A 14,212-nucleotide genomic window follows, 5' to 3' on the forward strand; every position below is an offset into this window, starting at 1 on the left:
CCATGAAAGCGATGGTTGCAAGCACAAGCACAAATTCTGCACAAACATGTGCTGAAACTGTGAACTACGCTTCATGATTTGAATGTAAAACATGTTGCAGCCCTGTGACTAGTGCCAGTGCTAACCTGTACCTATTATCAGTCGTGTTGGACTCTGCTTATTACGATAAATTAACAGCTTTTAGACTAAGTTTCTCTGCTGCAAGTGTTCTCTCCTACTCTCTCCGCGCAGTTGATACACTACAGGGCCCTCCTTTTTGAGGAGAGTTTCTTCCTCCATGCTCCATAAAAAGTCTTAACCTAAAAATAAAAATAAAAGACCTTAGTTCACATGCTCACCCACAGAGTCACAGACGCATGAGAATGTTGAATTAGATAAACAACACCACAAAAAGTACACAGCCCACAGTGAGTAAAAAAAGTTCCATGCGTATTTCTGAAGGAAAACATTTCCGTATCCTGCCACCATTTTTTCATCATTCGTTATGAAAAAAAAAGTTTTGGGGGGTTGATATTGAAAACCCTTGTGGTTGTGGTTTATTTTTTTCCAATATATTTCTTGGAAAAAAATAGTATCTAATTCTAATTAAATTTATTCAAATGAGATATTCCTTTAGATAAAAATAATGAGTGAAAAAGTGGAAAAGTTTCTGTATGGCGCCACCACCTTTTCATTCGATATGAAATAATAGTATCTAATTTACCTCGATGAGATATCCCATTTTGTAAAAATTAGTGAAAAGTGGTGGCGCCATACGGAAAGTTATTCGAAAAAGTAATGGCAGGCATGGCTGGCTGATACAGAAAGTTTACCGTTTAACGTTACATTAATATTATTGTAGACTGAAATTACACATTTGTAACATTTGTACTAATTGCCTGAATGAAACGATATTTTATATTATGGTAGTTTAGGGTGATTGTCCAACAGTCTATATAAAAATGACTAAATCGTTGTCCAATCTGTTGAAAAATTCAGTTATTTACTAAGGAAAAACAGAAATTAACAAAGAAATTTTTAACACAGACCTTTATTTTTTTTACAGGTATGCGGTTTTAATCGTCACCACTCACCATGTCAATCAACACTGAGGGCGCTGTTGCAGCGTCATTCTCAAGAAGCCAGCAGCATATTCTACCCATGGAGCAACAGTTTCTGGATATGTATTTTACTGCACTCAGCAATTTTGCTTACGACAGGGCAAAAGAACTTGTGGTAAGTAGTTTAACAGACTAGGGGTGGATTTCACAAAGAGTAAAGACTAGTCTTATCCTGAGGTGGGACGAGTAACTCATCCTAATTAAGAACTAGCCATAGGTTTTTATTATCTCCTATGATTAGTCCTAAGTTAGGACTGTTTCTAACTCTTTGTGAAATCGACCCCAGCAGCTGATTTCACGAAACACCAGGATTAATCCTACAATGTATTAACTACTTACTACTTACGGTTTAATCTTTAATCTTTTCCTCATTCCATTGAGATTCCAGTCTTTTCTTAAATTTTGCTTCAGTTTTGGCATCCTGCTTGTGGAAGGGAATTCCATATGTTTATCACTCTTTGGGTGAAGTAGTTCTTCCTGCATCCAATGTTTTTCTTCAGGGATGGCTTGAAGAGTTTAAGAGAGTGACTTAAGGTTCTGTCTGCTGTTTTGAAGAATTTGCTCAACTGTCCACCTTAAATTGAGACCTTCTATTCTACTCTTTCTATTCTCTTCTCCAGGGAATACAGATCAAGAGCTTGCATTCTTTCTTCATATGGAAGCTCCCTTAGGCATGGGACCAACTTAGTGGCCCTCCTTTGAACTTTTTTCAAAGATACATAATTTTTATGCTTATCTTTTTTCCAGCCATGGGCACCATGATTGGATACAGTATTCCAAGTACGATCTGATGTATGTTTTGTATAGAATCTTGAAGCTGTCCGTATCGATGTACTTGAACGATCGTTTCACCACCCTGAGACAATTCATTCCTTTCACTGCTGCTTTGCTGCATTATCTACCTGGTTTGAAGTCTGTTGTTAGGTAAACTCTCAAGTCTTTTTCTTCCACTGTTGATCTAAGTGTTGTCCCCCAATATGATAATCAGTCTGTGGGCTTCCTGTTCCGATGTGTATGGTTTTACATTTCCCAGCGTTGAAGCGAAACAGTAATTTGTTACACCATTTCTGCCAAGTTTTGAAAATCATCTTGGATATTCTCCACATCTCCGAACTCCTCTGATGCTGTTGTATATTTTTGTATCATCTGCAAACATTTGTATGTTACAACTGACGTGGTCCGGGAGATCATTGATGTAAATGATAAAGAGGATGGGCCCATTTTTGTATTTTCCCATCATATCCATGATAGGCTTGGAACTTGTTAAAGTAGCCTTCTATGTTCCACTAAATCAAAGGCCTTCTGGTAGTCCAGAAAATCTCCGCCAACAAGGTTGCCTTCGTCTTATTTGAACGCGATGTTCTCAAGGATTGTCAAAAGATTAGTTGCGCTTCATAAAACCACGCTGACTGTCCTAAAAAATGTTCACGTCGCTTGTATGTTTAAGCATTATTTTTCTCTTATGATGGTTTCCAGTTTTTTGCATGGAATGCAAGTAAGGCTGACAGGCCTGTAGTTACCGGGTTTTGTCCTTGCACCTTTCGTGAATACTGGAGTCACCCTTGCCGTCTTCCACTCTTTGGGCAGCTCCCCGGAGTCAACAGATTTTCTGAAGATGATGAATAGTGGTACTGCCAACTCCTGAACTGAGGGTGTATTTGGCCTGGCCGGGGGCATTTGTCTGGTTTCAGAGCTTCCAATTTCCTTGTACATCTTCCACTGTGAATTCTATCTCGAGTTGAGACGAGTAACTCGTCCTAACTTAGGATGGGTTCAATGCGTCCTCACACCTTCTAAGTCCTAAGATTAATCATAAGTTGGGTATAGTTTGGTGAAATCAACGGCTGGAATTCTAAGAAAGAGTTTGGTGAAATCAACGGCTGGAATTCTAAGGAAGAGTTTGGTGAAATCAACGGCTGGAATTCTAAGGAAGAGTTTGGTGAAATCAACAGCGGGAATTCTAAGGAAGAGTTTGGTGAAATCAACGGCTGAAATTCTAAGGAAGAGTTTGGTGAAATCAACGGCTGGAATTCTAAGAAAGAGTTTGGTGAAATCAACGGCTGAAATTCTAACATTGAGCAAGGACATTTTTATTTTGCAAAGGGCACGTGGAAAACCTTAAAGTCTATAATAAGTAACTTTTAAAGGGGCACTAAGGCCTCATGTCAAAGTCTTCATGGCCTCAGTGTAAGTCCAAGCATGGGTCCAACTTTATAGAGCTGCTTTAAAAGCAGAAAATATTGCTTAAAAGGTTTCCGCTTAACAAAAATAGGCAAGATCCCAGATTGTAGATGAGAAGGGCAATTTAGCTGGTAACCATATTTTGTTAAGTATGGTGCTGATTCACCGGAGGGTTGGTTCAAATCCCGGTCGTGACACTTGTGTCCTTGAGCAAGATACATGTGCTTTACTATAATTGCTTCTCTTCACCCAGGGGTATAAATGGGTACCTGCGAGGCAGCGAGGGTAGAGGTTGATATTGTGTATGAAAAAGCCACAAGCGCCTTACAGGCAGCTCAGGACTGTATACGTGTACTCCCCAGGGAGCTGAGAAACATTACAGGGATGTTATTGGCCCTATGACCAGGGCACTAATGTAATGAGCATTGATACGGTTATTGTGAAATGCGCTATATAAGAATTTGTTATTATTAACTGTATTTTGTTTTTATAATATTGTTAACCTCCCCAGGGTTATGGGGTGTGTTCCAGTTTGGAATAAAACATAATACAATACAATACAATACAATTCTTATTAATATTAAGTATAATTTTGCTGTGCTTAGCCACTTTTTGTCCAGTACATGTAGGCCTATATAAACAGATATTGCTTAAAAGTTCTGGCTGTTTCCAATGTAGGCTTTTTCACCCAAACCTCTTCTCCCTGAAAGTAATTAATACTACAACTTAATACATGGCACATGTACACTGCACTCTCTCTCTCTTTAACAGTGGTCTTCTGGCCAAATGCCCCCCCCCCCAGGACCAGTTAAATTTCACTTCAAATAGACCATCTGGCTAGTTAAGTGTTGAAAAGCCTCCCTATTTCTTTTGAAATATGGACCTGTTAAAAAGTTGGAGGACTAGTGAAATGACTTGAGTTTTTTTTTCTACTGGCCAGTCAATAAAAAAAGGTGAGCAAACCCTGATTTATGTAAGGCTGAATTCGCAGGGTTGTGCAATGTTGACTTTGGCCACTCCTTTATCCTGCGCCACCAGTGTTGTAGCCAAAGTGGGCGGTGCTTGGCTGGCCTGCGCAGGACTCACAATTTTTGCTCAGCACTTTTGAGCAAAATACATTGTGCCGCCCAGCACAGATTTAAAAAATATTGTCCACTGTGCATTGATCTTAAACACAGAGAAAGAACACAGTCAAACATGTCCCCATAACACGAACAGTTTGGAAACCTGGCCCACTTCAGCAATAATGGCCCCTTAATTAAACATGAATAATTTTAAACGAACGTTTAAGACCTCGTCACCGCTCTTTCATTCCCTTAATGTTGATGTTATTTCTTTCCTTTTTTAGGAGCAGGAGAAAGAAGCTGTTCGATCCCAACCTCAGCTGAGTCTCTGGGGTAGCCTGGTCAATGCCTTGTCTGTACTAGCATCGGCAGAGAAGATGTACATGCACCTTGCCTTCTTTGAGCAGAAATGGTTTGTCAGACGAGATGTAAGTAACTCAGTGAAGACTTTGTCTGTCTTGCTTTGCCTAGGCCAGGTAAATCCAGTTTGGTACAGTTTCAATGAAAGAACCTAGACTGCCTGCATGGAGAGTGTGGAGATATTTGTTTGTTTTTTACATTGTGGGGAGTCCTGCCTGTGTGTGGAGAATGCGCAGCTCGGGCCTTTGTCGCAGGGCCACGACCCTGCCGGTTTTAAACGGCCGTTTAAGAACTCGTCGCTACCCTTTTATTCCCTTAATAATAATGTTAACATTTTATGACCCTACCTTTAACATCCGTATGAAACAAAGAAATTATGATGATGTGTCCAGGCCATCAGAATCATACATTGTTAGATTTAAATATCGGAAGTTAGTTAGGGTGTCATGGCCGAGTGGGTTAGAGTTCAAGTTCTGTTGGTTAAGTCATCCGAGTGTTGGTTTGGATCCTGGTTGTGACACTTGTGTCCTTGAGCAAGAGACTTTACTATAATTGCTTCTCTTCACCCAGGAGTATAAATGGGTACCTGCGAGGGTAGAGGTGGATATTTTGTCTGAAAAAGCCTTTGGAATGCTATGACTGCCCAAGTTGTATACTCCCCAGGGTGCTGTGAAATCGACCCCAGGACACTAATATAAAGTGCAGTGATGCGGTTATTGTAAAATGCACTATATAAAGACTAGTTATTATTTAACTTGATTTTTCTATTTGTTCAACTTATAGCAATCTGGTAAATGGCAGTTCTCATCAGCTATGAGTGACTTACGTCGAGTCGAGGTACGAGGGAAGCAAAGTGGCCAAGCAGCCAGCTCTGAAGATAAACTCTTGTCACATCTCTGTGAGCAGCTTGGACATTTCATCGAGGCTAGACAAGAAATGATGGAACTGTATCTTTTCAGATGTTTATCATTTTTGTTTTATTCCTTTGAACAATTCTCCTTAAAACAATTACTACGTAAAAACAGTACCGTTGTGTGGAGTCTTTAATTTGCCAAATTGATTGATTGTCTTGTATGTTTACTTGGTTGGTGGTATATGAGTATATCTGCTTTATTGTGTAAATTTGGGGTTTTGGGGAAATGGTTCTTGGTTTTTATCCTACTGCCCTGAGTAGGTTTTTTTGGGAATTCGGGAGACTTTTCAGTTCTGAAAATGTCCTGCTTATAACAGATGTGGGCAGAAGTTAGGAAACCTACCGAGACTACTACTTTCGCCAAGTGGATCGAGGGGACTGGTCGTTGTTAACTTTACTGCCTTGAGTGAGTTCTTCGGCTAGCTTGCACTCTAGTCATCATCAGGAGACTCATTGTTTTGCACTCGGCTAATATTGTGCCTAATACCCGTTCACCTAGATTACGAAGACCATGCCGATCACCCCGATCTCAACTAAATTGGGGCACAATCGCCGTCAAATCAAGCAATTTGGCAAATTAAAGACTGCGCACAACTGTACTACTTCTACGTGGAAAGTGTTATGGTTGCCGACAGTGCTGTGTTTTTTATTAAAACCACAGTGATCTCACCACGCTGCTTCTATGATATTTGCATTCCCACTACCCGCTTATCAGTGGCTACCAGCTATGTTTATTTTGAACACATTCAAAATAAGCGTGGGGAGAGAATGCAGCTTCCCGACCTAGGAGATCACACCCCAACCAAACCAGGCTCATGGAGATCCTCTTATTTTTGGCCCACGATAGGCCCGGGATTGGCCACGCTCTCGTCCACTTTTCCATCGCAGTAGAAGCGCCGTCTATGTGTGAATGGGGTATAAGCAACTCTTTATAAGAAAGCCCTGATTTGTAAACAGCAGGATTAGTTTTCTTTGTCCCTTGTCTCTTGAATGTTATTTTTTCCTTAATACATTGATCGTAATAGATATGAGAAGCTATGTAATATGGGACTGCAGAAAGCTGATATAAATGTAGCAGACCAGATAGCCATTGTGGAAAGTATTATAACCAGGTAAGAACCAATCATTATGATACTTGTTTGTTGATTTATGTTTGTCTGTCTGTTTGTCTGTCTGTTCGTCTGTATGTTTGTCTGTATGTTAGTCTGTATGTTTATCTCTATATTTGTCTTTGTGGCATGTCATGTCGTGGCCGAGGGTTCTTGTTCGAGAACTCAACTTCTGGGGTTGATGGCAGCAGCTTTTGGGTTCAAATCCCACTCATGACACTTGTGCCCTTGAGCAAGGCACTTATCCATAATTGCTTCGTAAACAAAAGGGAAGGTAGTGCATTCTGCTCCACTAGCCAGACTCCTAGTGGATGATACCCATGCCTGCATCTGAACGGACTGTGAAGGGGACTGTTTCAGACGAAGAAGTAGGTGGCAAAGCGCCCCTGGTGGCAGTTGAATTGGGTGGACAGCCCAAATCAATTTAGGCCCTCACTCTGAATGGTTGATTGCTTAAGACAAACTGTTTCCCATTATTAGTGCCATGATTTATTTTCACATTGTTTTGTTTCTTGTAAAGCACTGTGGTACCCTGTGTAAGAGCGCTCTATAAATGCCTGCTATTGTTATTGTTATTAAGATGATGTTTACTTTAATGCAATCTACGATACATCCTATTGACCCATTTCACCTGACGTCATCAGCAGAAAAATCTTAAATGCGCCATACTGGTGGGCAATTTCACTGTGCGTTTTCATATATAACTCTATGATGCGCGTTATGCAGTAAAATGTTCATTTTAGGCGATGCAGCGTTAATACACGTAAACCTAACTGCCCACAAACATGGTGAGTGTAGCATTGGTCGCCGCGTGTGATGCGCGTGCAAGGGGTCAATAGAGCCGGATCCAGACTATGAATCTGAGGCGCAAAAAGGGGTGATGTTATTTAATGGACAGTATTCTACGTAGCATGTGGGCTGTTCCGAGTAGTGCTATCTTCTTGATAATGTTGATGCTAATGTTGCCTGGGATACGGTTGATGAATTTATTATTATTATTACTATTATTGATATTGTTATTATTGTTATTATTAGACACGCCAAGCAGTTCCATCATCCAATCCTGAGCTCAATCCGAGCCAATCTATCGTTGGAGCTGGATGCTCTACACGCTCAACTCAAAGGTCTGGAGAAACTCACAATGTTCAGTTTCCTGCCGTCGTTACTCAGTTTACATGAGTCACAAGTGAAACTCGATGAGTGGGGAGCTGCTATCAAGCTACGAGAGGTACGGTTCAAAGTGTTAAGTTTTACCTGTTTGAAGACAAAGAGGTCATGGTTGCACCATTGTTTCGATTTATATTAAATATTTATTTCAATTCTCGGGTAGATAAAAAGGTACAATAATGCACATTAATTAGGTCAAAACATTTTAAAATACAGCAATGAGCAATTTCAAAACAGGAAAGAAAAAGAAACAGCTGGAGGCCGACGGATTGTCTAAATGAAACAAAGTTCCTGTCTAGAGGCTCTCCTCTCCAGCTGATCCTAAATAGAACAATATTAAATTGAATTGATGAACAGTGAACTAAAGGTTATGACTATTTGGACTTGAACCGGGGCTGGTCAACCATTGGTTGAATACTGTGGTCAACCATCTGGAACCAGCCTCAGGACCATGGTTTCGCCACTGGTCCCAATAGCCTGTTCCATGCTAACATGTGTAAGGCGCCTTGTCAAAACGTCCAAGCTGTTCCATTCCGCGTGCATTCTGCGGGAGTCCGCGGATTTTTGTAACAAAAGAACCCGTAGCAACCGGGCAGGTCCACGGCCACGACGGCTCAATAAACATGAATATTCCGGCGGCTCTGTGGAGCGACCGGTCGGCTATTGTGAAGCCCAGCTTATTTAAATATCAATAAGCATGATCATACGGCGGCTCCGCGGACCGGCTGCCGGCGGATCCGCGGAGGAACCCAGGTGGTGAACAATGGCTTTACCTTTGCATGGCAAAAAGCAAACTAAGGGTGTGTAAAGCCATTTTCTCGGGATTTTTAAGGCTTGGTTACATGACCGAAACATGTGAATTGTAGAAATGGTTTGTTTAGGCAGGTCTATGGACCACATTAATTATTTTGCTTTTGTTTCTCCTAGCCCATCTGGAAGTATTTGTTGTATTTTCATCTAATGTTGAAATGGCTGAATAAGTAATAATAATAATAATAAATAATCATAGTAATAATAATAATAATTTCCATATTTTGGTGATTTAAGTTGCAAAAGCGGGCGTCAGCAGTGACAGAGGAGTGACCAAAACAGGATTACATGTAAATAATTTTCAGCCATTAAATCGAAGGCTACTTGTTAGCTCCGGTTTATTTCCAAAGTTTTCGCATGATTTAGTGATTACGATGTTGTCCCACCAAGTTGCTGAAGTGACGGGGGACAATTTAACAGTTACGATAATCTTTTGCGGCGATCATGATTAGCAAATTCATGTACATGTACATGTATAGTTATCGTACGCGAAAATGGGACGGGAATTTGTTTACGGGACAGGACGGGACAGACGGCACTATAGTTCTGGTGAAAACGTGCAACTCGCAAAAGAAAAGGGAACTGTGTAGCTGGATGTTTACGCTGATCTGACTCTGTTCTGTAAACATGATGTAACTATGTTCAGTCCCGGGGTCCTACATGTTCAGCTAGCTCTATAGCAAGGTCAAAACATCCTTTCTCTGTGACTACCACGCCGTTTCATAGTGTTTCGCTATAATAGAAAACCTGACTTCCCAAACAATGCATCATAGCCTCCCCCATACCCATGTATCGATCACTGTATCAATGACCCATCCACAACGTATTATGCAAAACTACCGCTAAACTGCAGTTCATCCTAAATAAAATTTGAACTCCAAACAATATTACATGATGGTCCAACTTGTGTAATGCACAAATGTTTTAATTCGGCCTCTGGCCGCGAAAACCTTTTATTGTGAATAAACGATTAAAATGATCGGAATTGGCAGCCAGTGCAAACTTGTTTTTACAAAATTAAACTTTTATTAACTAGGGTGGTAAATATTTTACATCGAATCAAACTTGTTTTTTTTATAGTAAGGAATTTATTTGGTGATGACGTACTCATAAAGTGATTAACATTTTGAGTTGTTTAGACGGGACTCAACATATTGTGCCTTTTCAAAAATACAAGCCTCGTGAATGCATGTTTGATGCCTGTTGAATGCCTCTGGAATGTTGAGGTTCAAAGTCGCCGATTTGGTTGACTATAATGTCTAAACATGTAGCTGGCGATTATCACGTGAGCAGGATGGTCGGCTGGCACTACCAACGTGCGTGGTGCAATGATCTTGTCGGTGCAGCCTGTCCGCTTCCAGGACGATGGTACTCACTAGTTGAAAATGTACCATTCTGGGAGAGCACGGCCGGCCCGCGTCCAAGCCGCTGATATTCATGACCTGAAAATACAACTTGTTTATTCATGAGACTTATTGTTATACCAACAATAGCGCCCGGCATGGATAGCTCATTAACTTCGCCGCGCTTCAACGCACATGGCCGTTCTTCCGCGGACTGTCCGGGGTCCTTAGCAACGGCGTTATTTGCTGTCCAGTCCGCAGACTGTCAGCGGAGGAACGCCCGGGACGTTTTGACAAGGCGCCTAAAGCGCAATGGGAACCAGTAACACTAAAGCAAAAAGGCAGAAGGCAATGGAGTGTTGAATACCGAGGTACCAATGGTTGACTAGACTTCCAAACGAGTGCATCACTGTGCGTGTATCTTGCTCCTTTTTTAATTCAAAATCATATCAACAAATAATGTTGATGGATAAACATAAATATATACTTTGTAGACCAATCTTGAAAAATAGACTTGATTTACCTGGAGCTCTGAAATGTACAAAAGCAATTTGATGAAATCCTTACAATTTGTGCTAATGATCTTATAGTCCTTCGATCAATTTCACCAAACTCTTCCTAACTTAGGATTAATCTTAGGATGAGTTACTCGTCCTAACTCGAGAAAGGATTAATACTAGCATTTTGTCAAATCAGCTGCAGAGCCAAAGAATTGTTCATACCAAAAAGAACCAATCCTCCGGAGAAATATTTCAATCAGGTTAAAAATCTTGTAGTCTTGCCGTTGATTTCACCAAACTCTTCCTAACTTAGGATTAATCTTAGGACTTAGGATGGGTTCAGTTCCGAAGACATCAGGATGCATTGAACCTATCACAAGTTAGGATGAGTTACTCGTCCTACATGTACATGTATCTCAAGATCGAATTAATCCTAGTGTTTCAATGAACTTTTCTTACAAAAAAAGTACCAATCCTCAGGAGAAATTTTTCTATCTTGTTGAAAACAAAAATCTAGTCAATATTTCTTTCAAAATTATTCACAGGTAAAGAAGAAACTTCAGACACTGGCACCAGGGAAAGCAACTGGTATCCCGCCATTGATGGTTTGGTATGTGCGCTTGCAAGCCTCACAATTATCAAAGGTAGGCAACCAATTTCAACATTGTTGGTAACAGTAATAATAGGAATTGATTTTGCAACTTTGAGTACAAGAGTAGGCGAAAACAAAAGGATGAAGGTCTGGAATCGGGGTTACACAATAACCTCAAGGAAAAGGGAGATTTGGTGCTTGAACTCCAGTACCTGTTGTCTCTCTTTGTATGGGGAAACGAACCATAGTAGAAATAGGGAGACCGCCAACATAGGGCTGATAGCCCAGTTCATAGAGTGCCGGCACGTTAATCCGCAGGTCGTTGGTTCGAATCCCACTCTTGTAAATTTGTCTTTGTTAAACCCCAAAAATCAGTTTTTTTATTGAACGGCAGGGTTTAAATATGTAGTATTTCTCAATTCTTTTCCAGTTTAGTCTAATGGAATGTGTGCACCAAAGTTAATCAAATTGCACTTTAATCAAATGGACTTCCAAAAAGAGTCTCACTAGGGTCCAATTTTGCGCTGCTTTGTGATTAACAAATTATCCTGCTTACTGTAGCAGAAAGTTGTGCTCTAAAAGCAGAAGCGTATTTCACAGGTTAGCAAGAAAATTAGACGGCTATCTTGCGCCTTCACCATGGATTTCATTGTTACGTCATTCATTTTCATACAGTAAGCATCGGAAGGTTAGCATGCCTTTTCATCAGCAGAGCTTTATAATTGAAATCACACAGTAAGCTCAAAATTGCCAGTTAAGCAGCTCTAAGAAATTGGGCCATGGACATAGGATGACAGTTTGATACTGAACGGCAGGGTTTAAATATAAGTATTTCTTGATTATTTTTCAGTTTAGTCTATACTTCCATGAGCAGTTGAATAAACAAGCGCTACCAGGAGACATGAAAACCCATCTATCAAATCTCTCCATTGAATACTACACAAAGTAAGTTGCTTTGTTTACAAGTAATATTAACATAGAGGGTTTCGAATCCAACCCGTAGGTAGGTGTAGGTTCAAATTCACCCAGTCAGTTTTCCTTACATTTATTATTTGATATCTGATATAAAAAAGTTGCATCCCCTTAAGGTGATCCCCTGGCTGCCACTTCCAAGGTTGTATCGTAAGCTTGTGTGTAATCCCTGGCTACACGGCAGTTAGTGATCATTTGGCTTTTGACTGCCATCCCGAACAAAGATTTAGGAAGACTGCCAATATTGGGCTAGACTATATAGCTCAGTGTGTAGATTGCTGGCATGTCAATTTGAGGTCACAATTTCAAATCTCGCTTTAGTAAATGTGTTTGTTGTGTGATGGCTTATTTCTTTTCTTTTTTTTTGTCAACAGAATCGTAGCTTTTCAAAAGAAGTCTGACGCTCTCAACGTCTCATTAGTATTTGACACGCGGGGGTCAGAGGACACCTATAAAGGTCACGGGTACCACCACCCTAACTCGTTCTTTGAACCACCCAAGGGGTTATACTCCTACCCTGCAATCTTCTCATACCCAATGGTAAGTATTGAGTGACCTTTGACCTGTAGGTCATAGTTCATGGGTAGTAGCTCTGCAAATCAATTTGTATGACATTTGACATGTGTATTAGGTTTAGTGCCTTGTTGCACTTTGTATAATTTATTTTGTAGGGGATTGAAAGTAAATGTATTACAACATCGTATGAGATTAAGATAAGATCCACCAACAAAAGGGATGTCAATCATTCTCTATGGATAGAATCTGGGGTGTCATGGCTGATTTCCTCAGAGCATTAAATTACAGTTCTGATGGCGGAGTCATCAGGGTGTTGGTTCGAATCCCGGTCATGAAACTTGTGTCCTTGAGCAAGACACTTCACTATAATTGGTTCTCTCCACCCAATGGTAAATGGGTACCTGTGAGGGCAGAGATTGTGATTGTGATTGATTTAGCTTAGTGCCATAAATGTTTGGCAGCACAGGCTGTTTACTCGACTCGACTCCCAAGGGAGCTGAGATGGTTTAAGGAATGAAATAAATGGCCCAGTGACCAGGGGTAATAATGTAAGAGCGCCATGAGCGTCACAGCGCCACTGAGTGATGGATTTGTGCGCTATATAAGAAGCCACTTATGTATACTATCATTATTAACATTTTCAGGGATGTGGTTTCTCCGTTTTAAACCATAAATCTGTTTTTGTTGACACTCAGGAGCGACCTGTTCATTTATGGCCTAATGTGGTGATGTTGTTGACGAGCCAGGCTGAGAGTGGACCCATTGATAGGAATGTACACTTTTATGACAAGGTATGAAGGAGGGATGGAGGAGGTTTTATAGACTGTGCAAGTCCTGTGCATATTCCAACATTGGGGCCTGCTAAAGTGTGCAAGTTTGCTGCCTTCAGTCGTTTAAGCAATGAACAAGGGACCAAAGTGGTCCCAGACATGTTTGAATTCATGCAAGTAAAACGGGCCAGTAATCAGGAATTATTTAATGAGGGGGTGAATATATGAAAGAAAATGTACATAGATGCATTAGCTCTGCCTGCCCGGTAGGGACGCCGGGGTAGTTGGGGTAGTAGCACAATTCAAGCCATTTGGTCAACCTTTACACTAATTTGTTTTGTGTGTGCATGTAAATTTTTGGGGGTGCTGGGCTTTTTCTTCTTTTTTTGATTTTGGGGGACTTTTGGGTGGTTTTGTTTTCACTGAGTAAAGGAAAACAAAAATAAAGAAAGTATTACATTTACCCTTTGATTGCTAAATCTTTATTTCTTCTGTGTCTTGGATGACCAGAAACTTTTTTCTATTTTCACAAATATCAAATTGAAGCACAGTGAAAATTTGCAAGAAAAATCAAACCATTTACCCTTGACCTATAGTAATGTTCAGTCTCTTATCGTAACTAATGCTTTGCTTTGCTTTTATGTCTGGTATCTAGACTCAACAGATAACTTACTACATAAGTCGAGTTGATACCAAAATGAGTCTGGTGATTATCTTCGAGGCTAAGAAATCAGAAAGAGACACAACGATCAACAACTTCCTACAGGGTATGTCAATCTTTTCATCCACTTTTCACTCAAAATATATTTTTTACT

The 14,212-nt window shown here is 40.4% G+C and overlaps 1 protein-coding gene across 1 annotated transcript in view; it reads left to right on the plus strand.

The window, feature by feature from the left end:
- LOC117300738 (KICSTOR complex protein C12orf66-like) overlaps positions 1-14,212 on the plus strand; it is a 15,685-nt gene continuing 1,473 nt past the window's right edge. The window contains exons 1-11 of the mRNA XM_033784521.1: positions 1-407; positions 1,046-1,215; positions 4,630-4,773; positions 5,489-5,652; positions 6,644-6,730; positions 7,763-7,955; positions 11,093-11,191; positions 11,990-12,084; positions 12,486-12,651; positions 13,323-13,418; positions 14,053-14,164. Coding sequence (XP_033640412.1) covers positions 1,075-1,215; positions 4,630-4,773; positions 5,489-5,652; positions 6,644-6,730; positions 7,763-7,955; positions 11,093-11,191; positions 11,990-12,084; positions 12,486-12,651; positions 13,323-13,418; positions 14,053-14,164 — 1,297 coding nt within the window. The 5' untranslated portion in view covers positions 1-407; positions 1,046-1,074. The remainder of the gene's footprint in view (positions 408-1,045; positions 1,216-4,629; positions 4,774-5,488; positions 5,653-6,643; positions 6,731-7,762; positions 7,956-11,092; positions 11,192-11,989; positions 12,085-12,485; positions 12,652-13,322; positions 13,419-14,052; positions 14,165-14,212) is intronic.

This window comes from Asterias rubens, chromosome 16, assembly GCF_902459465.1.
Source record: "Asterias rubens chromosome 16, eAstRub1.3, whole genome shotgun sequence".
Classification (NCBI taxonomy): Eukaryota; Metazoa; Echinodermata; class Asteroidea; order Forcipulatida; family Asteriidae; genus Asterias; species Asterias rubens.